At 42.7% G+C, this 26,796-nt stretch overlaps 1 protein-coding gene across 3 annotated transcripts in view; it reads left to right on the forward strand.

Annotated features, from left to right (window-relative positions):
* Nucleotides 1–26,796, forward strand: part of herc2 (HECT and RLD domain containing E3 ubiquitin protein ligase 2) — a 52,670-nt gene that overhangs the window by 24,474 nt on the left and 1,400 nt on the right. For 2 of the 3 annotated variants that reach the window (XM_078259833.1, XM_078259834.1), the window contains exons 50-90: nucleotides 38–163; nucleotides 482–590; nucleotides 672–811; nucleotides 900–1,090; nucleotides 1,204–1,309; nucleotides 1,495–1,586; nucleotides 2,276–2,451; nucleotides 3,121–3,232; nucleotides 4,166–4,247; nucleotides 4,330–4,564; nucleotides 5,012–5,189; nucleotides 5,401–5,482; nucleotides 5,709–5,880; nucleotides 5,976–6,120; nucleotides 7,389–7,614; nucleotides 9,222–9,393; nucleotides 10,050–10,236; nucleotides 10,811–10,954; nucleotides 11,532–11,723; nucleotides 11,819–11,972; nucleotides 12,092–12,199; nucleotides 12,291–12,422; nucleotides 12,665–12,823; nucleotides 12,922–13,040; nucleotides 13,770–13,895; nucleotides 13,996–14,151; nucleotides 14,262–14,576; nucleotides 14,730–14,944; nucleotides 15,107–15,284; nucleotides 15,536–15,697; nucleotides 16,083–16,174; nucleotides 16,281–16,420; nucleotides 16,688–16,875; nucleotides 17,844–18,041; nucleotides 18,163–18,246; nucleotides 19,566–19,707; nucleotides 19,844–20,038; nucleotides 20,301–20,413; nucleotides 25,101–25,291; nucleotides 25,380–25,485; nucleotides 25,661–25,873. In XM_078259833.1, coding sequence (XP_078115959.1) covers nucleotides 38–163; nucleotides 482–590; nucleotides 672–811; nucleotides 900–1,090; nucleotides 1,204–1,309; nucleotides 1,495–1,586; nucleotides 2,276–2,451; nucleotides 3,121–3,232; nucleotides 4,166–4,247; nucleotides 4,330–4,564; nucleotides 5,012–5,189; nucleotides 5,401–5,482; nucleotides 5,709–5,880; nucleotides 5,976–6,120; nucleotides 7,389–7,614; nucleotides 9,222–9,393; nucleotides 10,050–10,236; nucleotides 10,811–10,954; nucleotides 11,532–11,723; nucleotides 11,819–11,972; nucleotides 12,092–12,199; nucleotides 12,291–12,422; nucleotides 12,665–12,823; nucleotides 12,922–13,040; nucleotides 13,770–13,895; nucleotides 13,996–14,151; nucleotides 14,262–14,576; nucleotides 14,730–14,944; nucleotides 15,107–15,284; nucleotides 15,536–15,697; nucleotides 16,083–16,174; nucleotides 16,281–16,420; nucleotides 16,688–16,875; nucleotides 17,844–18,041; nucleotides 18,163–18,246; nucleotides 19,566–19,707; nucleotides 19,844–20,038; nucleotides 20,301–20,413; nucleotides 25,101–25,291; nucleotides 25,380–25,485; nucleotides 25,661–25,873 — 6,353 coding nt within the window. Of the gene's footprint in view, nucleotides 1–37; nucleotides 164–481; nucleotides 591–671; nucleotides 812–899; nucleotides 1,091–1,203; nucleotides 1,310–1,494; nucleotides 1,587–2,275; nucleotides 2,452–3,120; nucleotides 3,233–4,165; nucleotides 4,248–4,329; nucleotides 4,565–5,011; nucleotides 5,190–5,400; nucleotides 5,483–5,708; nucleotides 5,881–5,975; nucleotides 6,121–7,388; nucleotides 7,615–9,221; nucleotides 9,394–10,049; nucleotides 10,237–10,810; nucleotides 10,955–11,531; nucleotides 11,724–11,818; nucleotides 11,973–12,091; nucleotides 12,200–12,290; nucleotides 12,423–12,664; nucleotides 12,824–12,921; nucleotides 13,041–13,769; nucleotides 13,896–13,995; nucleotides 14,152–14,261; nucleotides 14,577–14,729; nucleotides 14,945–15,081; nucleotides 15,285–15,535; nucleotides 15,698–16,082; nucleotides 16,175–16,280; nucleotides 16,421–16,687; nucleotides 16,876–17,843; nucleotides 18,042–18,162; nucleotides 18,247–19,565; nucleotides 19,708–19,843; nucleotides 20,039–20,300; nucleotides 20,414–25,100; nucleotides 25,292–25,379; nucleotides 25,486–25,660; nucleotides 25,874–26,796 lie in introns of those variants that run through there. The other variant, XM_078259835.1, reaches the window with a different exon arrangement.

The following is a 26,796-nucleotide window of genomic DNA, read 5'->3' on the forward strand; positions in this document are numbered from 1 at the left end:
ACAATTTTTTTGGGGTCATTATTTTTTTTTTTTTCAGGATTCCCACCACAAAGTTCCCCCTCCCACATAAAGATTGGTGACAAAGTGAGGGTGAAACCCACAGTCACCACACCAAAGTACAAATGGGGCTCCGTCACTCACAGGAGTGTTGGGGTTGTGAAAGGTAAGACATTTTCTGTAGCCTTTAAAATTATCCCAAAAAAAAGTATCTTCAATTTTTGTTGTTTTGGTTAACAGTTTTGTTTTTAAACAAAATACAAAACATACAATTTACAACATGAACACATCCCCTCCTATCCTTAACCCCCCAAACTCGTCATCACCACATATTCCGTAGGACTCGGTTGTCAACTTAGGTACACTCATCTTCAATTTTTATTTTATTTATAATTTTAACAAACACCGCTATTAAAGATGTTGTTTGCTGAATCCACTGTTTTCTGTACTAAGAGAGCTACATGTTTTTTATTTTTGTTTTTAGCTTTCAGTGCCAATGGAAAGGATGTGATTGTAGACTTCCCTCAGCAGTCCCACTGGACTGGCTTGCTGTCTGAAATGGAACTGGTGCCCAGTGTTCACCCTGGAGTGAGGTATGGATATATTTAAGGTGTCTGTCTGCCCAATTAACTATGTATCTCAATATGTTCAAATGCAACTTGTCTCGTCTGCAGGTGTGATGGCTGTCAGATGTTTCCCATAAACGGCCCCAGATTCAAATGCAGGAACTGTGACGACTTTGACTTCTGTGAAAACTGCTTCAAGACCCGCAAACACAACACCAGGCATTCCTTTGGCAGAATCAATGAGCCTGGTTGGTCACACATTCACCTACATAGTATATGTGATGTTTTTATGTGTGCAACAACAGGTTTACCATTGTTTATCTCCCCCTCAATCAGGCCAGTCTCCAGCATTCTGTGGCCGCTCAGGAAAACAGCTCAAGAAGCATCACAACAGCCAGCGCGGGATGCTTATTGACGACTGGTCCCGTGCTGTCAAGAGCCTCAATGTCTCATCCTCCGTAAACCAGGCCTCACGCCTCATTGACTGCAGTGATCAGTGTTGGCAGTCTTCCGGCTCGCAGGGAAAGGCACGAGATTGAATTGCATACTCCAATAAGCTGCATGACAGTCTATTTAGTTTAGCTTTATTAAAGTGTAATGCATCACCTCCTGACACAATTTGGCTTTCTTTCCTCCACAGCACTGGATTCGTCTCGAGCTCTTCCCAGACGTTCTGGTGCACAGGCTGAAGATGACTGTGGATCCAGCGGACAGCAGCTACATGCCCTCACTAGTAGTGGTGTCAGGCGAGTTGATTTTATGTTGTTCTTTTAAAAGTTTACCAACATGGGTGTTTTTTTGCCTCTTAGTTTGCATTTGTAATGTACTGTTTGCTCTTCAAATAGTTCCTCTTGCATTAACAACTTGGTGTTCTTGACATTTTTAAGTTTTGGTTATCAAAGGTAATGTTTTTCTTTTTCTCAATATACAGGTGGAAGCTCTTTGAATAACTTGATTGAGCTGAAGTCAATTAACATCAATCCCACAGACACCACTGTCCCTCTCCTGAGTGACTGTACTGAGGTTAGTTTGCTAACCTGTATTTTCCACTGGGAGCGTCTGTGCTGCGTTCTGGTTTTGTTCCGTCCTCCGCCACACGCCATACCACACCAGGAGCCTCTCAGAAGCGAAGAGTCTTGCTGCCCCACTCGCAGATTTTATTGTCTCTACAAGTACTTGAAAGAACAATGCCGTGTTTATTAGCTAGTATCTACCTTCCACTCCAAGCACTCCTGCAATTAAACTCGATGCCTTCTCTTTTCTGGCGTTGTCCTGATAAAAAAGGATCTGTGATGTCGTATAATGTTAATATCTTGTGTTTTTTCCACCTCCAAGATGAATCTCTTGTAGTCCATGGTGTTGTAGAAGAGACGTATACGATATTGGGGGGTTGTCTTTTGGTAAATTGACCGGATGCTCTCGCTGTTCCACTTCTTGCTCAGCCTGTTGAACAGCGAACGCCCCCACTCCTTGCGTAAAAAATAGACCTGGCACGTATCTTTAGCGGAGCAGAGAGCATCTTCACGCACACTTCTGGGACGTGCCTGGTGGAATATCAAACATTGACTTGCATGGCCGTGATTGCTCCCCTAGACACGCCTAGTGGAATATAGCGGTCAGACCTAATAATATACATCAACTTGACTTTGAATAATTGTTTATTACCCTAAAGATTGGTGTTGTAATAACTTCAATGGTGTCTGTCCCCCCAGTATCACAGATACATCGAGATTGCAATCAAGCAGTGCCGCAGCTCTGGTATAGACTGCAAGATTCACGGGCTTGGCATTGTTGGACGCATCAGAGCTGAGGATGAAGACCTGGCCACAGTCCCTTTCCTGGCATCTGACAATGAAGAAGAGGATGATGACAAAACTGCCACTGGGAGGTATGACGGGCCAAGGAATGTTTCAGTGCTGCATTGTCAAACGCACGAAGGAATAAGTGTGGTGTGGTTGTAGATGTTTTCCTCATCTTTAGCAAGCATGATAAGTCTGGCAGGGGGGTTCTACTGATGCAGGGTAATCAATTTGATAAGTGAACCAGTAAATTGAGGATGTAGAGCATGTGTCTGCTGACATAGCTTAATAGATGTTGATGTATATATGCCCACAGGTGCATGGCTTCATGCCGTTATGAAAGCTTACCATGGTTGGGGAAGAGTCAGGGTTTTCCCTACCATTATAAGACTTGGCACCACCTAAGCCGAATTAATGTAAAATCAATGTGAGCATCAGAACTAACTAAATGACTTTTCTCAGATCTAATGATTGTAGGTCCCTTGTGGACTTCTTTAGCAAGTTTTGTTTTAAAAAGTGTTATTTATTTATTATCTGCTCTAGCTTTTCCAACATTTTAGACACAGATATGGTAATAATAATAGTCCAAAATGATACGGAATTGCATTTATTTATTTATTTACTGAGTGTGTTTGATCTATTTCCCATAGTGTGAATTAACTATACAGCAAGGTTAACTTTAACATGACTGCTAAACATTTAAATCAATATAACGTGAATACATATCCAGGATCTCACTGTTTTTTTTTGTCCTTTAGTCTTGCTCGGAAGAAGTCATCAGGGTTGGAGTCTGCAGCCACCATCAGGACCAAAGTGTTTGTCTGGGGGCTGAATGACAAGGACCAGCTGGGAGGGCTCAAGGGTTCTAAGGTGTGGCTTGTGTATATTTAACCCAGCATTAGCCAATTGCTAAACTAGCCTATGGTTTACATGCCTCAAATCCTCTCCATAAAGGGCTAACTAAGTTAGTCTGAGCTATACACAACACTTCCCATATTATGAATTGAAAAGTGTTTTTTTAGTCATTATATTGATCGCTACTACCTCCAAATAGTGATCGAAGCAGTATTCAGATCTTTTACTTAAGTAAAAGTAGCAATAATGTACTGTAAAAAATACTCTTATTACAAGTAAAAGACCTCAAATTTTTACTTGTGTAAGAGTATAAAGATATTGGTGGCAAAATGCACTTTAAGTATCAAAAGTAAAAGTATTTTATGCAGCAGAATGGCCCCTTTTAGAGTGGTATATTATTTTATGGTAAGTTATTAGATTATTATCACTGCTGAATTCACATATAAGGATTTTGATGTTATAGCTGGTCAAGGTGGAGGTCATTTTAACTATGTAACCTACTGTGGTAGTTTATAACAATGTGTCTTTATAAGATGACTATAATGTTTTGAATGTAAAATTCAAAACATTCACCTTCAAGTGACAAGTAACTATAGCTGTTAATGTAGTGGAGTAAAAGTACAATATTTCCCTTTTTTAATTTTAGTGAAGTAGAAGTATGAGTAGAATACAATGGAAATACTCAAGTAAAATGCAGTAGTGATACAATACTGTACTATGCTTTGGAACTTTCCACCAGTGAACCCAGTGTATCAGATCTGCAACACAGGCCAATGCTCTGTCTTGTAATTATGTAACAATGTGTGCTTACTGTTTAAGCACATTTGAGGATGTGACACTTTAGAAAATGCACAGCAGAGGGGACCAGACACATCCTTTGGGTGAGCGTGTGGGAGAAGCTCAGAAGCTGCTGCATTCTCTAATCGGTTTTGTTTGTGTCCCTCACAGATCAAAGTGCCCTCCTTCTCTGAAACTCTCTCTGCACTCAATGTGGTACAAGTGGCCGGTGGGTCCAAAAGCCTCTTTGCAGGTGGGTGATAAATGTTTTTGGAGTTTATGTTCTCCTATAACATGCACATATGGTGTATCTAAACATTGTGTCACTTTTGCAGTGACAGTCGAGGGGAAGATTTACGCATGTGGAGAGGCCACTAACGGCAGGTTAGGCCTGGGCCTGTCCAGTGGGACCATCCCTATCCCCCGTCAGATCACTGCACTCAGTAACTATGTGGTGAAGAAGGTCGCCGTGCATTCCGGGGGGCGCCACGCCATGGCCCTGACTGTGGACGGGAAGGTCTTCTCCTGGGGAGAGGGAGACGATGGCAAACTGGGACACTTCAGCAGAATGTATGTTATCTTGCACAGATACTGCTTACATTTGGTCATATCAGCCTTTTCTCCATTTGGGTATTCTTTAAATGGTTAAATAGATGATTTTCATTATTGTCCAGAATGTGAATTCCTAAATCAAAAGTGACTTCTGTTTAACATCTCCATGATGCAGTGTTATGGACAACTTTGCAATGATGTGTGAATTAATTAATGAAAAAAATTAAAAAGGGGTGGCAGTAGCTCAGTCCGTAGGGAGCTGTGTTGGGAACTGGAGGGTCGCAGGTTCAAGTCCCCATACGGACCGAAGTGTGGACTGGTAGCTGGAGAGGTGGCAGTTCACCTCCTGTGCACTACCAATGTGCTCTTGAGCAAGGCAAAGTGCAAACATTGTAATTTCCCCACTGGGGATCAATAAAAAGTATAAATTAAAATGAAAAAGAAATGTATGTTTTTTCATCTTAGGAACTGTGACAAGCCTCGGTTGATTGAGGCACTGAAGACTAAGCGAATTCGCGACATCGCCTGTGGCAGCTCTCACAGTGCGGCAATCACCTCCAGTGGTGAGCTGTACAGCTGGGGTTTGGGGGAATATGGACGCCTTGGACATGGAGACAACACTACTCAGCTGAGACCAAAACTGGTATGTCTATTTCTCCTATCTCACCCCTTTCTTCACTTCACAGGAACACTGATGGGCTTAATAACAGAAATAAACAACACTGATAATGTAATTCTTCAGCTGAGGTATTATAAGAGCTTGATTACAGTTTATGATGTTTATTTGCTTTGAATCCATATTTACTATGAAGTGTGTAAAGTGACCATGCACTCATTCTTGCTGTATCATCTAGGTAAAGGTGCTTCTAGGCCACCGTGTTATTCAGGTGGCTTGTGGGAGCAGGGATGCTCAAACTCTAGCCCTCACTGATGAAGGTATTTCTTTTAATGCACTTCCTTTCCTTCCATTAGTAGCACTAGAGATTTATGTTCTGAGCGAGTCCCAGTGTTGATTGTATTTTAGTATTACACACAGTGCATTTTGGTCCGAAACCTTGAATGTCAACAAAAAATACCTTTTAAACTCTTTAGAAGTTTTCTTTTGGCTTAGATAGATGTGGTTTAATTTCTAGTTGGTAATGTATGTTTTAATTTGTGTTAGGGCTGGTGTTCTCCTGGGGTGATGGGGATTTTGGGAAGCTGGGCCGTGGAGGCAGTGAAGGCTGCAACATCCCCCAGAACATCGAGAGGCTCAATGGGCAGGGTGTCTGCCAAATTGAATGTGGAGCACAGTTCTCCTTGGCTCTTACTAAATCTGGAGTTGTGTGGACCTGGTAAGATAGATGACCGATACAATAACTGTACCTCATCATTTATCATTGGTCCTTTTGTTTTCCGATGAGCATTTACGGTTTGTCTTTCCAAACAGGGGCAAAGGCGACTATTTCCGACTGGGCCATGGCACCGATGTCCATGTGCGGAAGCCCCAGATGGTGGAGGGACTGAGGGGCAAAAAGATTGTCCATGTTGCTGTTGGAGCACTGCACTGTTTGGCTGTTACAGAAACAGGACAGGTTTGTACTGACCACCACCATCAGAGTTTTATAAACCAGAGCACAAAGTTCAGGCCCTCATTTACTGCCATGGCGCTGTTCCAGATGTGTGAATTTCCCCTCATTTAGTGGGACTTTATTTATCGACTCTCACTCTACCTTTTCAGGCACCTCTGACCTTTACTGTTACACTGCCAGTTTCACCTTATACCTTCCCTCGGAACAAATGTAATAATGTTAGCACATCACTTCCTATGATGAGAGGCAGCTACTCAATATTTGACCACTTTAACAGGGTTGTTAAGATTGAGTGCTTGGAGTGATGCCTTTACTTTTTGTTGTGTGGCTTTTCTTTTAAGGTTCCTACACATTAAGCAGTGTATCTAAAAGTATGGAAAGTAAAGTTGATGAATTATAATAATTTTCCAATTATCACATAAAACAATCGTATTCAATTTTTTACAAATAACCATAGAAAAACAATCCCAACAAGAGAGAGACAGAGACAGACCAAACCCAAAATCAACCTGACAGACTTGTCACAGACAACAGACGGACCCAAAAAAATAAAAATAAAAATAAAAATAAAAAAAATATATATATATATATATATATATATATATATATATATATATATAAAGTACACCTAACATTCCTTATTACAGGACTGACCAAGGGCAGGTATAAACATTCAGTGTTCCAGTTCCAGACCAGGTAAATTGTTATCATGTAAGTTATCAGAGGGTCCCAGGTTTTGTAGAATCTGTTGATGGAACCGTTGCGGGTACATCTGGTTTTTTTCCAGCTTAACATTCTGCATAATGTCCCTAATCCAGTGGTGGTGTGATGGAGGAGTAGCAGTCTTCCATTTAAATAAAATGAAGCGTCTAGCTAATAAGGAGGAAAAGGCAATGACCTTCTGCAAATGAACAGGGGGAACAGATCCCATTGTATCAGAAAACCAACCAAAAACAGCAACCAAGGGAGAAGGTGAGATGTTATAAGCATAAGCATTAGAGATGACTTCAAAAAAGGATGACCAGAAAGGAACAAGCTTTGGACAAGACCAGAACATATGATAGGAAGTAGCTGGCGTCTGTTTACATCTATCACATAATGGGTCTACGTTCGGAAATATTCTTGCTAATTTGGCTTTTGAGAAGTGCAACCTGTGTAACACTTTAAACTGTATTAAATAATGTCTGGAACATATGGAAGAGGAGTGGACTCTAGTAAGAGCCATATCCCATTCCTCAAGTTGATGATTTTCTATCTTGTTTCTCGGTCAGGTGTATGCGTGGGGCGACAATGATCATGGGCAGCAGGGGAACGGCACCACCACAGTTAACAGGAAGCCCACCCTGGTGCAGGGTCTGGAGGGACAGAAGATCACTCGTGTGGCCTGTGGCTCCTCCCACAGCGTGTCCTGGACCACCGTGGATGTGACCACTCCCTCAGTTCATGAGCCAGTACTTTTCCAGACGGCCAGGGACTCCCTCGGAGCATCCTATTTAGGTAGTCCTCCCTTTGCTTGCAAGCCTATTAACACATCACATCAAATCTTTCCTGATGGTTGGAATTGTAATGGGGGTTGGTTAGATGCGAAGCAGCTCTTGGTACTGCTTATAGATTTCTCATGAACTTTGTTTAGCACACTGCAGATTGTCCACAAGGGGGAGCTGGGCTGTCATTGTCAGACCAGGGCCTGTTTCTATCAAACTGCTAAAAGTGAAATTTTGGACTTAAGATAAACGTAAAAATGCCTTCTTTTTTTGCTTCCATCTCAGCCAATTTGTTAAAATGTTTTCCTATATTTTTCAATTTAATTTTCTATATTCATATAAGGTATTACTAATGTGTCAGATTTGTTAATTTAATTTTATATGCAAATAACTACTGAAGAGATATTAAAGATTTCACAGAAATAAAATGAACTTTTAGAAAATTAAAGTAAAAAAAGAATGACCAATGGGCAGATGTTAAGTAATTCTTGTCTCTGATTGGCTATTTTTGCTCTGAGCATACATGTGATTAATCGTGTGTGATCACTTGAGAGCAACTCTTAAAAGTTACTCTTACATTTTGCTGCAAATAATGCGTCTTCATTTTCTTACAGTGATAAGAGTTTGGTCTTTAGTGCATTCTAAAGTGTGTTCACTCCGAGGGGTTGCGATGATTCACGTCGCTTTAATCATGTATGTTTGATCGCAGGCTCATATCAGAATCATTTGTGTTTAATCGCGCTACTTGCGTTACCCGCCGATGTAGAGTGTAGGCACCAACAACGTATCGTTCCATCATCAGTATGGCCGAAAAATAAAAGGGCCATAAAGTCTCAATTCCTACTTTGTCAGGTCTGTCTGCAAGATGACAAGCAAACAACTTTTAAAATGCTTGTTTTCTGAATTAAGTTTGGATTGATCAGGGCTATGCTAACATTGCAACCGATCCATCAACCCAACAACAGACACATCATTTCAGAACTTACCAGGTAGTCCACCTTCCAAGCTCCTTTTTCTTTCTGCTCTCTGTACAAATAATGAGGTACTATAGAGCTCTGGGTTCCACAGCTACAATGATTTGTTCCTCCATTTCTGATTCAATAGTGTCAGGACATCAGCAGAATCTAAACATGATAGGCTTTTGCGACACATCATCACAAGTCACAAATTTCTAACTCAGTTGAAATATTTCAACTCGTGCGAATTTCGCATATCCGTGTCTTTGCATTGGCTTTGTATGATTTTGCACGGAACGCAGGCGGTTTGAACGCACCATTAGTTTGATGTATATGGGCCCAGTTGTACACTGGCCAACCTGTGCCACCTGAAGGACAATAATAGCAGAATTTTTCAGACATGTAGTCAGCTATATAAAAGGAAAAACATGCAGTTGCAACACTAATGCCTGCACAGTTGCATAAGCTATTGCTGTCCTTGCCTATAGATAGGAGACATGGACATTCAACATCTCCCCATCTAGACGGCTGTTGCAGTTAATTGACTTAGCGAGAGGTGGCACAGGTTGGCCTGGGACTGCAGGGCTGAATCTGCTGGCCCTGCTGATTTAAGGGGCTTCACATCAAAATAGTGTGGTCATTGTTTTGGTGTTGTACACTGCAGGTGTCCAGTCAGACAGTGACTCATCAGCTGTAAACAACAAGATGAGCGGGCAGAGCAGCGTGAAGCCTAATCGACCCTCGCTGGCCAAGATTCTCCTCAGTCTGGATGGCAACTTGGCCAAACAGCAGGCTCTGTCTCATGTCCTGTCAGCCCTCCAAGTCATGTATGCAAGGTATGTCGTCTACAGGGTTTAAAATATATCCTATCCTGGTGGGTCAGAAGACTATGATGCACCATGCAACTGTGACACAACTAGTTCAAGTCTGGCTAAGGACCTTTGTCACATGCCACATCCCCCTCTCCTTTTTTAAATATTTCTTGTTGCACTTCACTCTCAGCCATTAAATAAAAAGCAAAAATGAAATGTGATGTACACAAAGATCTCCAAAACTGTCAACAACATGTTTGGGAAAAGGCATCAAAACAGAATAGCTGAGAAGATAAAAAGCACAAGAAAGAGGAATTACAATCTCATAAAATAAGTGGTTACAAAAGTACAAGAAACCTTACAAGATTTTAAGTAGGCACAATCATTAAGTCAGTTAAAGTGTGTATGATTTAGTTGCTTGGGGGCGTTAATGGCAAAAGTGTAGTTTAAGTTTTGATTGTTGGACAGTCAGAACCTGGAACGAGAGTATAGGATCAGGATCACCAGTTAACATCTTATTTTCAAACTAGAGATGAACGACGCCCTGCTGAAGCATTAATTCTGAACAGGAGGAGATAAAAGTGCGTATGACCTCTAAATACCTCCCTCAGCTGACTGGCACTGGTAATTGTCATTGGTCGGTATAACTGTTGACAGGACGTGTTGTATGTTTCCCCCAGGGATGCAGTGGTCGGTGCTCTGATGCCAGCCAGTATGATTCTGCCAGCAGAGTGTCCTTCCAGCTCACCTGTTCCCCCATCAGACTCCTCATCCTCATCCAGCGTGAGTGATGAAGAAGGTCCTCCCGTCCTGCCTGAAACTGAGGAACGAGTCAGCCCTAATCCCTGGCAAGATAAGAAGGGAGAGGTGAGGATCGTAGTGACTTTAATTTACAAACACCAATCGTGGCTCTGAAAAACATAATGTGTAATAAGTCAGTTAAAGGTGTTCCTATGCTATTCAGTTTTTTTTCTCCCATAAAAGCACTGCCTCAACTGCATTTTGTGCTGATTTACTGTAAAACCATATTTACCAGTTGTGCAGATGCAGCCATCAGCAAACTATATTTGTATCCCACTTGGAAACACCAAAAACTCTCACAGGGCTTTGATCATAATTACAACTCTTAGGTTTTCCACCACAACTTCTACATTTTCATTCTGGTTCTTAAAGTTTTAACCCTTAAGGTTTCTGTCCTTGTTGCTTTGGTTATTATTTGATATTCCAGCTATTGAGAATTAATACAGGCTATAATACAATCACTATAGCACTCAATATTAAAATGATATTAAAGTTTAAACTAGAAAGGCTCTCGGAGAGATCAGACCCCTGCCAAGGCCCTATCTTGCAATGTGAATGAAAGTGTAAGTTTGTTAATGTGATGTACTTTATTTAGAAATTTAGAAAATAATTGAAAGTGTATTTTTGTGTGTGTGAGTAGGCTCCCTCATCAGAAGATGCCGTCACCCCATCATCAGCTATGACTCCCTCTGCTTCTGGTGCCTCTTCACGTCCTTTCATTCCCGTCACCGATGACCCCGGAGCAGCCAGCATCATAGCCGAAACCATGACTAAGACAAAAGAGGTTAGTCTGTCTAACTGAGCATACATGTTTGGTAGGGCTGGGACCATATATATCTCTATCTATCTGTATTGTGATTTTCATTTATTGCGATTCGTCAGTACTGCGATTTTCTCTTTCTTCTTTAACAAAAACAAAAGTTGCATAATACACTTCTAGAGACAATATATCATGAGACATTTCTAAAAACTAATTATTTTCTAAAGAGAATGCACATCACATGCCAGTTAGTCAGTCTGACATTTATTTCATTTGTAAAGAAGCACATAACATGGATTTTCTGCTTTCGCTCTGTTGTGCTGGAAACAGATATGATGCAGTCGCCGTCAACGGTACTGTATAAACGGAAAATATTTAGGTGACTCATTGGTAAAATAAAAATGAAATAAAAAGAATAATAAAAAAAAGAATCATTCCTTCAGTTTCAATAGATTTATAGGAAAAGAATCAATTTAAAAAAAAATCATTGCAAAAAAAATCCTGATACGATTTTTTTCCTCCAACCCCTAGTGTTTGGTGAAGCCATTAACAGTCACATGAAGCTAACTCAGCCATTTTCTTGTATTATGTCAATCTTCAGGACTCTGAGAACCAGAGTAAAGTGGTTGGTCCAGAGCCTCAGTACCTCGATGAGTTCACCAGTCTGCTTGTGCCTGATGATACACGTGTAATGGTGGACGTACTCAAACTGGCGGTGTCTTGTCGCTCTGGTGAGAAGGGCAAGGAGGTGCTGTCCGCTGTGCTGTCTGGCATGGGTACAGCTTATCCACAGGTGATTTACTGCATTCTTTTATTGATTCCATGCAGGCCTTGTGATTCATAGGACGTTGGTAACATTTGACACCTTCGGGTCTCCGGTGTGTGCAGGTTGCTGATATGCTGCTGGAGTTGTGTGTCACCGAGTTAGAGGACGTTGCCACGGACTCACAGAGTGGCCGTCTGTCATCCCAGCCAGTTGTTGTGGAGAGCAGCCATCCGTACACAGATGACACCTCTACCAGTGGTACTGTGAAGATCCCAGGTAAAAAAGGGGAAAAGGAGGCACTCTTTATTTTATACTTTAGTTTGACATTGGGTAAATGTTTTTACCTAGAGCAACATTCTTCAGAATGATGCTTGAGATCTTGTTTTGTTTTGTAGGTGCTGAGGGTCTGAGGATAGAGTTTGACCGACAATGTTCAACTGAGCGACGCCACGACCCGTTGACAATCATGGATGGAGCCAATAGGATTGTCTCTGTCAGATCAGGTGATGAGAGGAAGACCGTAAAGCTATATAGTCATTGAGTGTGTGCCAATGAATTAAAAATGAATGTGGTGGCATGCTGGGTGTGTTTCAGGTCGGGAGTGGTCTGACTGGTCCAGTGAGTTAAGGATCCCAGGAGATGAACTCAAATGGAAATTCACCAGTGATGGCTCTGTCAACGGCTGGGGCTGGCGCTTCACTGTCTACCCCATCATGCCTGCTGCTGGTGAGCCGCATCAAACACTTAGAACAAAATGCTGCTGACACTAGTTTTGTCACCAGATGTTAAACTAAACAGAGTGACCAGTAAAAAAACACCCTCTGTATATTGGCATTAATAAACCTCTCACACACAATTCATATGTCATTTGACAGGGTATGTTTCTGAAATCCTACTATAATTGAACCACTGCACTAGCACATACACAGACCGCCTAGGCACTGAGCCTTTTTTGTGCCTTTCCTCAGGTCCCAAAGACTTGCTGTCTGATCGCTGTATCTTGTCCTGCCCCTCCATGGACTTGGTCACCTGTCTGCTGGACTTTAGGCTCAGCTTTGCCTCCAACAGGAGCATTGTGCCTCGCCTAGCTGCTTCCCTTGCTGCCTGTGCCCAGCTTAGTGCACTAGGTACAGTATGATTGTCCTGATCCACCATGCAATGTCTTTACCATAGACATAATGTTAGAAGTAAAATACGTATTCATGTTGCATTCAATTTTGTCCAGCTGCTGGACACAGGATGTGGGCTCTGCAGAGACTCCGAAAGCTTCTGACCACAGAGTACGGTCAGTCCATCAACATAAACAGGCTGCTGGGTGACAGTGAGGGCGAGGCTCGCTCTATGGTGAGTACAGTGTGAACCCACAGATGAAAGATACTTGCTAAACAGCCTAACTGAAATATTAATAATAAAATTAATTTATATAATTATTACCACGTTATATTACAGTAATAGAGTGCTGATTGGAACATGCCTGTTATTATACCATTTGGTTTTACAATGTTGAACATATTTCACCCATATGTGTCACTTTTCAGTGTTTATTTCATATATGGTCACTTATCGTGTACAAGCAGATATATTTAGGTCATTAATCAATTTAGTTTTGCTATGGTACCTGAATTTGTTTTTGTTGTAATATTTGTGTGTAGCATCCATCTCAGCTTCACACAAATATTACAACGAAAAAAAATTCAGGTACCATAGCAAAACTAAATTGGCTACACAATGGCAATGCTATTTTCAGTTGTTATTCTGTTCTTTATTTTAATTTTCTTGATGTTCACATGATTTGTGACTGTTTATTTTTGTCCCATTGATTTTATTTTTGTTCCCATAATGGTACTTTGTTGTTATATACTGTATTTACTTTCCACTCCCTTAGCTAACTTATCCATCGTTCAGCTCTACACACCTCACATGTTCTATTATGCTTTGTGGAATTCTTGGAGAACTGTAACGATGACAAAAATGAACAAAAACAGGGATTTTTAATGGAGCCCCTTATTTAATAAAAGGGGGCCTGTATTTTTTAATAATGATGAAATTGACTGATGATCTATTTTCTTTCAGAGTTTCACCGGTAGTGCACTGGCTGCTCTAGTCAAAGGGCTACCAGAGGCTCTGCAGAGGCAATATGAGTACGAGGACCCCATTGTCAGGGGAGGAAAGCAGCTGCTTCATAGTCCATTTTTCAAGGTTTGCTCACAATTGTTTCCCTAGTACCAACACAATGGCACCATAGGTTGAGAGTGTATTGGACTTTTATAGACCAAGGCTAATTTAACATTTTGTTCAGGTCTTGGTTGCTCTTGCCTGTGATCTTGAGCTGGATACCTTACCCTGCTGTGCAGAGACCCATAAGTGGGCCTGGTTCCGCCGATATTGCACCGCCTCCAGAGTGGCTGTAGCTCTAGACAAAAGAACCTCTCTACCAAGAGCTTTCCTGGATGAGGTGAGTGTGCCAGGCTGTGCTGTCTGTGCTAGCCTTCACTTTTCTTTGTCACACATTGACATGAGAATGTTCTTAATCCGTTTTCCTCCATTATTCCTGTCCCTTTGAAGGTTACAAAGAAAATTTGTGAGCTTATGGCCGATCATGAAAGCATGAATGGCCTCCATGAGAGTCACGACTTGTTCAAGCGCGAGCACGACGAGCAGCTAGTACAGTGGATGAACCGACGACCAGACGACTGGACCCTCTCTGCTGGGGGGAGCGGCACCATCTACGGCTGGGGCCACAACCACAGAGGCCAGCTGGGGGGCATTGAGGGGGCAAAGGTCAAAGTGCCCACTCCCACTGAAGCCCTTGCCACACTGCGGCCAGTGCAGCTTATCGGCGGGGAGCAGACTCTGTTTGCTGTCACAGCTGATGGAAAGGTCTGTCTCTCTTTTTATCACAAGCTGCAGTTTTTAAATCAACCTGTGTAGGCCGCACACTGCAACAAGTATTGATCAACAGTGTCGATCTGATGACTTCCAGGAAAATGCAATTTATTGTCATACTAATATATATTTTGTCTTGATCCTCAGCTGTACGCAACAGGATATGGAGCTGGAGGCAGATTGGGTATCGGTGGCACAGAGTCTGTGTCCACCCCCACTCTGCTGGAGTCCATCCAACATGTCTTCATTAGGAAAGTGGCTGTAAACTCTGGAGGGAAGCACTGCCTGGCACTGTCCTCTGAGGGAGAAGTCTACTCATGGGGAGAGGCAGAGGATGGAAAACTTGGCCATGGGAACAGAAGGTCGAGATTTAATCAAAAGCTTCTATTCTAAAAACTTCTTCTATTTGCATCTTCCATTATCAGTTCAAAACATACACAATGTCAATATAAATCATGCAACTGTAAGAATTGATGGCATAGGGTTGTGTTTTTTATAGTAACAATGACTCCTCTTGACTTAAGCCCCTGTGACCGCCCTCGTGTAATCGAGTCTCTGAGGGGAGTGGAAGTGGTGGATATCGCAGCCGGAGGGGCACACAGCGCCTGCATTACTGCCAGTGGAGAGCTCTTCACCTGGGGCAAGGGTCGCTACGGACGACTGGGCCATGGAGACAGCGAGGACCAGCTCAAACCCAAGCTGGTCAGTGATCATTTAGCTCAGTTTCTCACGCAACTCAAAATACTGTGCTGTATACATATAGTGAGTGCACTGCAAGGTTTGTCAGTACACTGAAAAGGCTCGAAAATACTTGTCAACCCAGTGTTTCAGCGACATTTATGTCTCTGTGTTTGGACAGGAATCAAACCAGTTACTCTGCCTCACTCTGACAAGGTTTCCCAGACAACCACGGTGGGCTAAAGCTGATGTTTGTGTCTGTGTGGCTTATCCAGGTGGATGCACTACAGGGTCACAGGGTCATTGATGTAGCCTGTGGCAGTGGGGACGCCCAGACACTGTGTCTAACAGATGATGACATGGTCTGGTCCTGGGGAGACGGGGACTACGGCAAATTGGGCCGGGGAGGCAGTGACGGCTGCAAAATCCCAATGAAGGTAAGACCATTTACACAGCAGTGTGCACTGGAGCATCACTTTATTCTTGCCTTTTTTTCCCCTAGTTATTTTATACAGGAAGGGACCACAGTATGTTGAATGCTACATGCTAAGCAAACAAGTGTTAAAAGCTTTAAAAAAATAAAAGAATATCATTTTTATTAATTTACATTTCTATTTGTAGATATCTTAGCTTCGTCCCATTCTGTTTCAGTGGAACAGGAAGGGGTTTTGTTTTTAAATTTATGATTTATTGCATATACAAACACATAACCTCACTCAACAAGATCGTATCATTGTAAGGCAAGTGGCATAATCTAAGAGATCGGAGGTGTTTTTCGTAATGGTCCATCAAATGATTGACAAATTGATTTCTTGTTTTCAGATTGACTCTCTTACTGGCCTCGGGGTGGTCAAAGTGGAATGTGGCTCTCAGTTTTCTGTGGCTCTTACTAAACCTGGGGCAGTGTACACCTGGTACGTACAGCACAGAGTAGAGGATCGGTCATGGCCTCTTGTATCACTGTTGTTGTTGTTAGAGATGGCTCAGTTGTGTATACTATATGTATCATGTTATTCTTAGGGGGAAAGGGGACTATCATCGGCTGGGCCATGGCTCTGACGACCATGTTCGACGACCCCGACAGGTTCAGGGGCTACAAGGAAAGAAAGTCATCGCCATCGCCACAGGGTCACTGCACTGTGTGTGCTGCACAGAGGATGGTAGGATTGGCCATTTTACGCATAATCCTCCTATTTATATACAGTACCAGTCAAAAGTTTGGACACACTTTCTCATACAAGTGAATGGGAAAGTGTGTGCAAACCTTTGATTGGCACTATATGTTCCCTGACAAATGTATTTGATCAGTTTATTGTAAAAGTTCCCTTTGCCATCTTGCCATTTGGTATCTTTGAGTCCCAACAGTTTAGCTGAATCGGGTTGGATTGCAGCTTCACAGAAAGTCTTTGTTGTTGTGTTTGGCTCAGGAGAAGTGTATACATGGGGTGACAATGATGAGGGCCAACTTGGAGACGGGACCACTAATGCCATCCAGAGGCCACGGCTGGTGGCTGCGCTGCAGGGCAAGAAGATCAACAGGGTGGCCTGTGGGTCTGCTCACACCCTCGCCTGGTCAACCAGCAAGCCCACCAACGCTGGGAAACTGCCTGCACAGGTACTGTACTTGTTTTGAAAAGAACTTTAAGGGAAACTTTGCTGATTTATTATTAACTTTGCATTATAATAATGTTGGTAATATGTGTAAATGAACTATGTTAAACTTCCCTCCATCTTACCAGTGCCTAGAGCTTCATACTCACAGGCCAGCAAAAAGCTTGCTGGCTCTCAGAGCTGTTGATGGAACTACAGATTGATTCCATTTACGGACACAAAGAGTATAGAAGTGGGTCAAGAGAGAGAGAGCTGCCTCTCTCTCCCTCACTCAAACTCAGATTAAACTGTAAAACTAGACAGTGCTAATCAAATATAAACCAAGATTCTGTTACTGTATTGTCTATTTCTTGCCTAAGAAATGTTTTCTGAAAAATATTTTAGCTTACCATTTAACTGTAATACGAGATCATTTGTTACCACCCAGCCACCATATTGATTCTGTGACATGCTTGCATTACATCACCCACCAGCAGGGGTTTCTACCTTTTCAGCAAAATGGAATACCACACCCCACTTTTCTTTGTTTTCTCTGGCCATGTAGCACCAATTTAAAAAAACAAAACAATGTTTGTGCCATTTTAATGCATTGACAGCCAAGTTTTATGTTTTATAAAATGGTTTTATGAAAAGACCCTCTCTCCAGCAGTAAAATACTTCTTTAAACTGTCATTCTTTATATATTGGAAAATGACTTCTCTGTCCATATGTTCCATTAGAGGGCAGTAATGCGTTGCAGACATAAGCATATTTTATTTATTTTTTTTTTTTTGGGGGGGGGAGAGAAGACATGCCGGAAATCATCACAGGTCGGACTCGAACCCTGGACCTCTGCATCGAGGCATAAACCTCTATGTATTTGTGCGCCTGCTCTACCAACTAGACATAAGCATTATTAAAACAAAGTCACTTGCAGACCTTCAAATGCCCATCATGCTGTAAATCTCTAACTGTCTATGTGGTGTATTATAGGTTCCCATGGAGTACAACCACCTGCAGGAAATCCCCATCATGGCTCTGAGGAACAGGCTGCTGCTGCTGCATCATATTTCCGAGCTCTTCTGCCCGTGTATACCAATGTTTGACCTGGAAGGTCGACTGGGTCAGACAGGCCACGGACCCTCAGTGGGCTTCGACACACTCAGGGGCATCCTCATCTCCCAGGGCAAGGTGAGATAGCATCAATTTTAATCCCATATTTATTTATTTTTTATGAAAAATAATGTCTTCTCGGCACAAAAAAAAGTCTTATTTGTCTGGTGAAACATTTTGTGTTGTTGTCTGTGAATAGGAAGCAGCTTTCAGGAAGGTGGTTCAAGCCACAATGGTGAGGGACAGACAGCATGGACCTGTGGTGGAGCTCAACAGGATACAGGTACCGTAGGAAATGCATGCAAACAACACACATTTTAAAAGGTAACTACTGTTTTTTTTTTTTTTTTAAACCTGGACCCTTTTATTCCTATGTTTTTGTGTCTAAGTGACTGATGGGAACAACAATCTTTGACATTGGTCCAGTATTAAGAGAGATCGCTGCAGTCGGCAGCAGAGAAACAAGCTACAATGTAAGTTAATAGGGAAATTGTCCAGCTTGTATTTACCTTCACGAAAGTGCTCATTTTGCCACTGACAGGCTCAGATTAATATTCTGTGTTTGTTATTATAAGTGTCTGACAACATTATGGAAAGGATTTCTAAGGAGGTCGAGCTTTCTGTTAAAGAGTAAGATCCTTTTTTTAAACATAAAACCAGACTCCATGTAAATAAACAGTAATTTTAGCATCGTAAAATACACTTCATTCAAAGTCAACAGAAACAAAATAAAACTATGAAAAGCAGTTTTGGGTCGCCTTTCCACTTTTCCAACCATCACAACTCTAGTTGTGGTTGAAATAAACATAGTTTACCGATTTACATGTGAAAATATGTTGGCTCTATACATGCTAAAAGTATTGTCTTTTTTAAATGGAGTCTGGTGGATTTAGCGCTAGCGACTTCAGAGCTGTTTCTGGTTAAACAGAAAGGTCTCAACAAGGTTTTAAAGGTCTATTTCTGAAAAGATCCTTTCCATAATATTGTCAGACACTTTACAATATTAATCTGAGCCTGTCAGCAGCAAAACGAGCACTTTAGTGAAGGTAAATGCAAGCTGGACAACTGCCCTATTAACTTACGTTACAGCTTGTTTCGCCGCTGCCGACTGCAGCGATCTTGCTTAATGCTGGACCAATGTCAAAGAAGACTGTTGTTCCCATCAGTCACTTAGACACAAAAAACATAGGAAAATAGGGTCCAGTTTGAAAAAAATGGTAGTTACCCTTTAACAACTGCCTGCTCATAATCTGTTTCACAATCACTTTTATCTTCAAGTCTCTACTCACTCTTATGGTGCGTTCAGACCGAGGCAAAGTGATTATTAGTGTGAGTTTGATCGCCAGATTATAATGGGATCATTTGTGTTCTCTGTGTGTCTCTGTCTGTGTCTCTTTCTGTGATCTGTGCCCCAGCCTGTCTGCAGAGGTTCCTGGACTAAGTTTTAGACTTTACTCCACATAGTCTCAGTTCAGGCCACTGCCTTTCTACACATGTAGTGCCCCCCCCCCCCCCCGCCATCCTCTCTAGCTAGAAGGAAGTTATAAAGCACAGAACAGAAACAAATCAAACCATAATCTCTTTTTCTTCTTCACCCTGCAGGTGAAGCGTTCCCGTAGCAAAGGAGGCCTGGCAGGTCCCGACGGAACCAAGTCTGTATTTGGTCAGATGTGTGCCAAAATGAGTTCGTTCAGCCCAGACAGCCTGCTGCTCCCTCATCGAGTGTGGAAGGTCAAATTTGTGGGTAGGTGTTAACACTGTCATGTCCACTCCTTGCCCAAATGTCTCTTACATATTCTTTAAAAGTAAATTAACAGCAAAACAGGGCTATGTGTATTTCCTCACCCTGGACGTTTTAAGTAGTCGTCTTTGTTTCTCAGGGGAGTCTGTGGACGACTGCGGCGGAGGCTACAGCGAGTCCATTGCCGAAATGTGCGAGGAGCTGCAGAATGCCCTGACTCCACTGCTCATTGTCACCCCCAACGGTCGCGACGAGTCGGGCGCCAACAGGGACTGTTTCCTGCTAAACCCCGCAGCCAAGTCCGCTCTTCACATGAGCATGTTCCGCTTCCTAGGTATAATCCAGTTAATCTCCCAATTGTGTCATCTGGGGTGTTAATCCTAGATTAACAAAAGAAAATATGTATGTTTATTTTAAAATGTGCAAATGCTTCATGTGCATTTTTGCTGATAAAACACCTGGCCTGAATTGTTGAGCATGCTTCATTTATTACAGATATTTCTGCTTTTTTGCTGCACACATTTTGCACAGAACAGTGTTGACAATTGTTCTTTGTTGATCTGTGAGTAATGTGCTCTGCCTTGCTCTGTCTGCAGGAGTGCTCCTGGGCATTGCAATCCGGACCGGAAGCCCTCTTAGTCTGAATCTGGCAGAGCCGGTATGGAAACAGCTGGCCGGCATGAACCTGACCATTGCTGACCTCAGTGAGGTACATACACAGCCTTGCTCCTCTGTACACAATGGGGTCCCCCCAGTGTGTACTACTGTAATACACACTGATGATTGATTGATTGAGTGAGTGTAACTTTTCAAACAATGGGCCTCATGCAAAAAACACTCTTAACTACAAACTGATTTAGACATTAGAGCTATTAGTCAACAAGAGCCATCTGGCATACGTCTTTTTAGTTTGTTTTATGTATCGGTTTTTAAGTTGTAGCACCTGTGCATGACAGTTCATAGAATAAGAAGAGAATCTAGTGTGTGTCTTTTTATTCAACTGTTAATGTGATGATAAATGACTAAGAAAAACTAATCAACTACTGAGAGGTTTAGCTTTTTTTTTGTATATTTTGGCATAGCGACAGTTTAGTAGTTCCAACAGCTTACTCAGGGTCCTCATGCTCTCTGTCCAGGGGAACATCCTCATATCATCCACATAACAGTGTGACATGCATAGGTGTACTATGACTGTCACACTGTTATGTGGATGATATGCAACTGTATATCCTGATAAAGCCCGGTACCATCGATGTGTCTTGCCTTACTTGAATTAAGAATTGGATTTCCAAAATGTTCCTGCAGCTTACTAACTCCAAACTAGAGATCATTATAATTCCCCCTCCTGGCCCCAGCACTTGCATTATTAACAAGTTCTCGTCTTTCTTCTCTGGTTGCCTTATTTAATGATGTTAAGCCTGTAATCTAGGTGTCATTTTTTACTACAAGCTGTCTTTCAATTCTCAGGTTACTTACATTGTTTTGTTTTGTTCAACTGAAACATCTACCCAAGATCAGATCAAATCCTTTCATTGCTTTTGCAAGATGTTTTTTTAGCGGCTAACTTCATGTCAAATCATCCCATCTTTATTCTTGCTACAATGCTGCTGCTGCTCTTATGACACGTCAGTGGGAGTATCGGGGACCTCTACTAAATCGTTTATATTTTTGTCTGCTGATTTCTTACAGCAGGACTTGAAGCTCTGCAGTGTGATATTCTTCTCTTTACTCTTGAAAGGATTTTTGTGAATAAAACTTTTCCACAAACAGAGTGGAGCAGATATCCTCATGCAGTAATTTAGGGGTGTCAGTTATGCTAATGAACTAGTCTATATCGACAACGTTTCATTTACGGGATAGTTCAGGTGCCGCTGGAGGTTCTGCCAGATGTCCCTCACCTTCCGCTTTCTTTGTGTTTTCGAGAAACATCCTCCAAGCTAAAACTCACAATCAAATTATATTTCTCTCTTTTTTTTTTTTTTTTCTCTCATCACATTCTCGACAGCCATTTTAATTCCATAGCTTCCCTCCCTACGTACACGTTCCACCAAAACAAGTTCCTTCCCGAGACTATTTTGCAGAGGCACTGTACCGGTGCTTAGCGGCACCCAAGACGATTGTGATTGGTTTAAAGAAATGCTAATAAACTAGAGCACGTTTTCTCCTACTCTGGAATAGCCAGACAGGTCTGGCAGTGCAAGACTACTAATGAACTAATCTCACACACATGCACCTATTCATGAAGAGGTGGCGTTCATCAGGTGGAAATTAGCGAATTGTGCAGTTGTGAGTTTGTTCTGTACCCTCTAAGTCCCATGCACTTCTTTTTTCTCTAGCTTAACTACCATCTCTGCCACCATCTATGAGAAGGAATGCCTCTCTTTGTCAGACATTATATAACAGTTCAAGCCCTTGTGATCTGCATTATAACCTGCAAAAAGAACACATTCCTATACATTCTTCCTCAGATTAAACCTTAAGCCTATCAGCTGCCTGCTCGAGAGAGTTCTGCAGAGAGAAACTTAACTGTAAGCTCATACTGTACCTGCTCTTCAGAAAGGTTCAAATCTATATTAATTTTAGTAAAGGAAGTCATGAGCCACAATCTCAGCTTTTGTTTAAGAGATGGCCACTCACACTGCCCTCACGTTGTGATCATGAGCTCCTGAACCATCATTGAGAGAATATTGGAGTGGGAAAAAAGGCCCTTTTCCTTCACAAAGCTGCTCTTGTTTTGCGGTTTTGCCCTTAAGGTATTAGAAAGGTTAGATGGGAAATGAATCCAGCATAAGACGCAAGATGGACTAGATGGCTGTGGAGCTCCCAGGAATCGTGTTGTGAGCACGAGGGCATGAGTGCACTCACATGTAAGTGCATATTTACATGTGAGTGCACTCATGCCCTCGTGCACACAGCGAAGAATGCATACTCCAGGTGAAATGATGGGTTATTAAAAGACAAATGGACAGTGTTGGGTAGTAACGTGTTACCCAGTAATGTATTACTGTAATATTATTACTTTACCCAGTAACGAGTAGTGTAACAGTAATTACATTAGAGGTATTAATCCAAGTGACGCTGCGTTACCAGAATGTGATTTATTTATTTTTTTTCTAGGTAGGCTTTCTTATGTGACGTGTACACTTGTGACGTAATTTAGCACACGACTAGTCTCTATCGACGACGTTACATTTCCGGGATAGTTAGGTGCCGCCAGAAATTCCGCCGGATGTCCCTCTATGTACATAGTATATGTATATGGTATATGGAAATCCTGGAGCTTTCTTAGTGGGTATACTGCGTATACCTGCGTATCACGTAGACTACACCACTGTGTAAACAACGTCCACAGCCGCTAAAATAGTTAAATGTAACAAATTAATGTTGAATTCACACGCTCTTTTCACATCATAGGAAAGCACATCGCTATCGCCAGATGAGTGACAAATCTTCGCTAACCAGTGTATGATGAAGGCATGTTGGGTGGGTGAAATTAGAAAGCTAACATTAGCTAACAAGCAGCAGCCGGCCGGCCGGCCAGCCGTTCGGTCGCTCCGCTCATTTGCTGAGAGAACGGCTGACAGCCTGGGAGAGGCTGTCTGGTTAACACAAGTTTTTAGGTGTGACCGTACCTGGGCTTGCTGCGATTCCTTCATGCGCGGCTCGTATTCTTTCGGATGTTTCATGCGCAGGTGTTTTAGCAGCGGAGATATTGTGTGTTGTTTGGGGTTCTTGCCGCTGCGGGACAGGTCGGCATTGCGGTTTGGGCGTGTGGCTCAGCTTGGGTCGCCTTCTTTTGGCTGGGGTGCTGCCGGGCGGCGCCTTTTCTGCTCGTGAGTTCCATTTCCACTTTCTCACAGCCTACTGCATTGAACGCTCTACCTACGTAAACACCTTTCCGTAATCAACGGCGCCGTCATTACGTCGACCAGCGTAGCGCAGGTAGCGCAAGCGTAGGGTTCTGTTCAGTGGAAAATAATTCTAAGGTTCGGCATGAACCGAACCCCGTCAAAAAGCCCCATATGCAGTCGAATCCTGAATTCGGTGCATCCCTACCCTCATCTTCAGTTTCCTTGTGTTGGCGTTCTAACCTGGATTTGTGAGGACTGTGGTTAACTGCTCCTCAGATCTCTGCAGGGTAAATCCAGACAGCTAGCTAGACTATCTGTCCAATCTGAGTTTTCTGTTGCACGACTAAAACTACTTTTGAACGTACACACGTTCCACCAAAGCAAGTTCCTTCCCGATGCTATTTTGCAGCGGCACAGGCTAAGCTAAGTGCCTCCCAAGACGATTGTGATTGGTTTAAAGAAATGCCAATAAACCAGAGCACATTTTTCTCCTATCCCAGAATGCTGTGTGGACTAGCCAGACCCTCCTCCACAGTGCTGTGGAGGAAGGTCTGGCGATGCGAGACTAGCGCGCAGCAGGTCAAGGCCAGGTCACGTCACGTCGGCTACTAGCCAAAAGACTAGATGAAGGATAACGGAGAGAGGAGTACTTTTAACAGCTGGAAGCTACATTGTCATATACAGTAACGGCCTTAATCCGAGTGGGACCATCGATGACATCCAACTTGTCACTGTGAGCAGAGCAGTGTCCCTCTCCTCTCTTGCCGTGTGCACGCAGGCAGAGCGACTCCTGGTGTGGGAAAGTCACACACATCTAAAGTGCAACGTTAGAACCATTTCCTTCTTTTCATATCCAATATCCAACTAAAAAAATGTGATTCTGGTTTTTGGTGTCGTCCCTCCACGCCCTACTTTTTCCTTGCAGGTGTTGCATATTGCAAATGTGTTATCTTCTGCACACACACTGAAGAATCTCCAAACAGCTGACATGTTGCAGGTTAATTCACGAGGTTCCTACATGTGGGAGAATAGCGCGGACACGCACTTCAGACCGCGAGCGGGTACGCGCGACACACGGCGGAAAAGTTGAGAGAAAAGAAAGAGACTGTGCTGTCGCGTCCGTGTGTGCGTCCGTCCTTGAAAACTGTAACACGTATAACTTATGTTGTCAGTTAATTGTAGCATTGACCGGCATGAAATCGGCATGTGTCAGACTGACCTGCCGGTCGCCGGTCATGGCCGAGCACATGAAAACCGGCCAATTCCGGTCACCGGCCGGTTTATTGGTGCATTTCTAGTAAATGTGCAATAGTCTTAACATTTGAAGTTCTGCAGTTTGGCTGATTGTTGACTCCTCCTGTAAGGTTCATTATTGTTTCAGTAAAGTCAATGAGTCCTAAAGGAGCTGGCTAAACAGTTTGTGCATTTTGTGTACTCTTGATACTAAGTAATAAGGAAAAAGTAACGTATTACCCTTCCTGAGTAACTTGCCCAACACTACAAATGGCGGTAATATTAAGTGGTGATCTGCTCTGTACCTCCCAGGTTGATAAGGATTTTATTCCTGGCTTGATGTACATCCGGGACAACGAGGCCACAGCGGAGGAGTTCGAGGCCATGACCCTGCCCTTCACCGTGCCCAACGCCAGCGGCCAGGACATCCAGCTCAGCTCCAAGTTCTCCCACATCACCCTGGAGAACCGTGCAGAATACGTCCGCCTGGCAATTAACTACAGGTGAGAGACCCGCTGAATGAAGAAAAGCATATACTTTACGATTTGTATTTGTGTTTACCTTTTTCTGTTTGGTTTTTAAACCCTCCAGGCTCCACGAGTTCGACGAGCAGGTCTCTGCTGTGCGCGAGGGAATGGCTCGAGTAGTTCCCGTTCCCTTGCTGTCGCTTTTCACCGGTTACGAACTGGAAACAATGGTTAGTGAGAGCAGTTTTAGGGTTGTGACATTGCCTGTATCCTCCGGCTGTGTGCTGGTTTGACCGTACACTTTTCCATGTATTTATTTATTTATTTGGCCTGTGAAGCCCTTTGTGACGCCGTCTGTGATAAGTGCCATATGAATAAACTTTACTTACATACTTAACTTACTAGGTGTGTGGAAGCCCGGACATCCCTCTCCACCTGCTGAAGTCAGTGGCCACTTATAAGGGAGTGGAGCCGACATCATCGCTCATCCAGTGGTTCTGGGAAGTGATGGAGTCCTTCTCCAACACAGAGAGGTCTCTTTTCCTGAGGTTTGTCTGGGGTCGCACGCGTCTCCCGCGCACCATCGCCGACTTCCGTGGGCGGGATTTTGTTGTGCAGGTAAGAAGTGAAGATCTGACTGCAGGTCTTGAAAAAAAGTCTTAAAAAGCACTAAATTTAGTTCCTTAAAAAAGCCTAAAGCGTGATTTATGTTTCTGCGTTAAATTTACGCCGTTGATAGGTACGTGGAGACACGGACACTACGCTGTAGACCGACGTCACCTCTCGAAAAATGTAACTACACGTCACGGCCGTGGCTTGGTAGGGTTGCATTCCCTACCAAGCCACAAGTGTAAACTTCAGGCCACTTATGTAGGCTACGGCGAAAGCTCTGCATGGAGCCTCCGCACAACCATAAATCAACTTAATAAGGTATTAAAAAGTCTTTAATGTTTTCTCTTGCCTGCGGTGGACAGTAATATTAGTTGTAAAATGTTTTGATATCCGATTGCGTACACCTATCATCTAAAAATGGAATAGTTTTGACAGTGGATTGTGCGTGCAGGAGGCTGTTTAATCCTCTTTTCAGTCAGCACCATCAGACCTGTAGCAAGTGTTTCCACTTCTGCTAGATACAGTAGCTAGTACGTTCATTGTCTCATAATGGGCAAGTGTCAATTTTAGCAAGAACCTAAATTAGATTAATCATAAATAATTGAGATTTATCATTTTTATTTGGTTACTGGTCATACTTTCATACTTTGGCTGGTGATAGTAGATGCTACAGTCCGTTCACCCATTGGCAATACAAATCGATTAATACATGTAAAAAGTTCCTTTAACGTATCATAGTATTCATACAACCTTAAACACAGAAGTACAGTATAAATCCTAGGGATGCACTGAATCCAGGATTCAGCTTCAGATTCGGCTGAATATTGGGCTTTTTGACGGGGTTAGGTTTCTGCTGAACCTTAGAATTTTTTTTCTAGTGAACAGAACCCTGCGCTTGCACTCCGCGCGCTACGCTGGTCGACGTAATG

This window comes from Sander vitreus, chromosome 9 (assembly GCF_031162955.1).
Source record: "Sander vitreus isolate 19-12246 chromosome 9, sanVit1, whole genome shotgun sequence".
Classification (NCBI taxonomy): domain Eukaryota; kingdom Metazoa; phylum Chordata; class Actinopteri; order Perciformes; family Percidae; genus Sander; species Sander vitreus.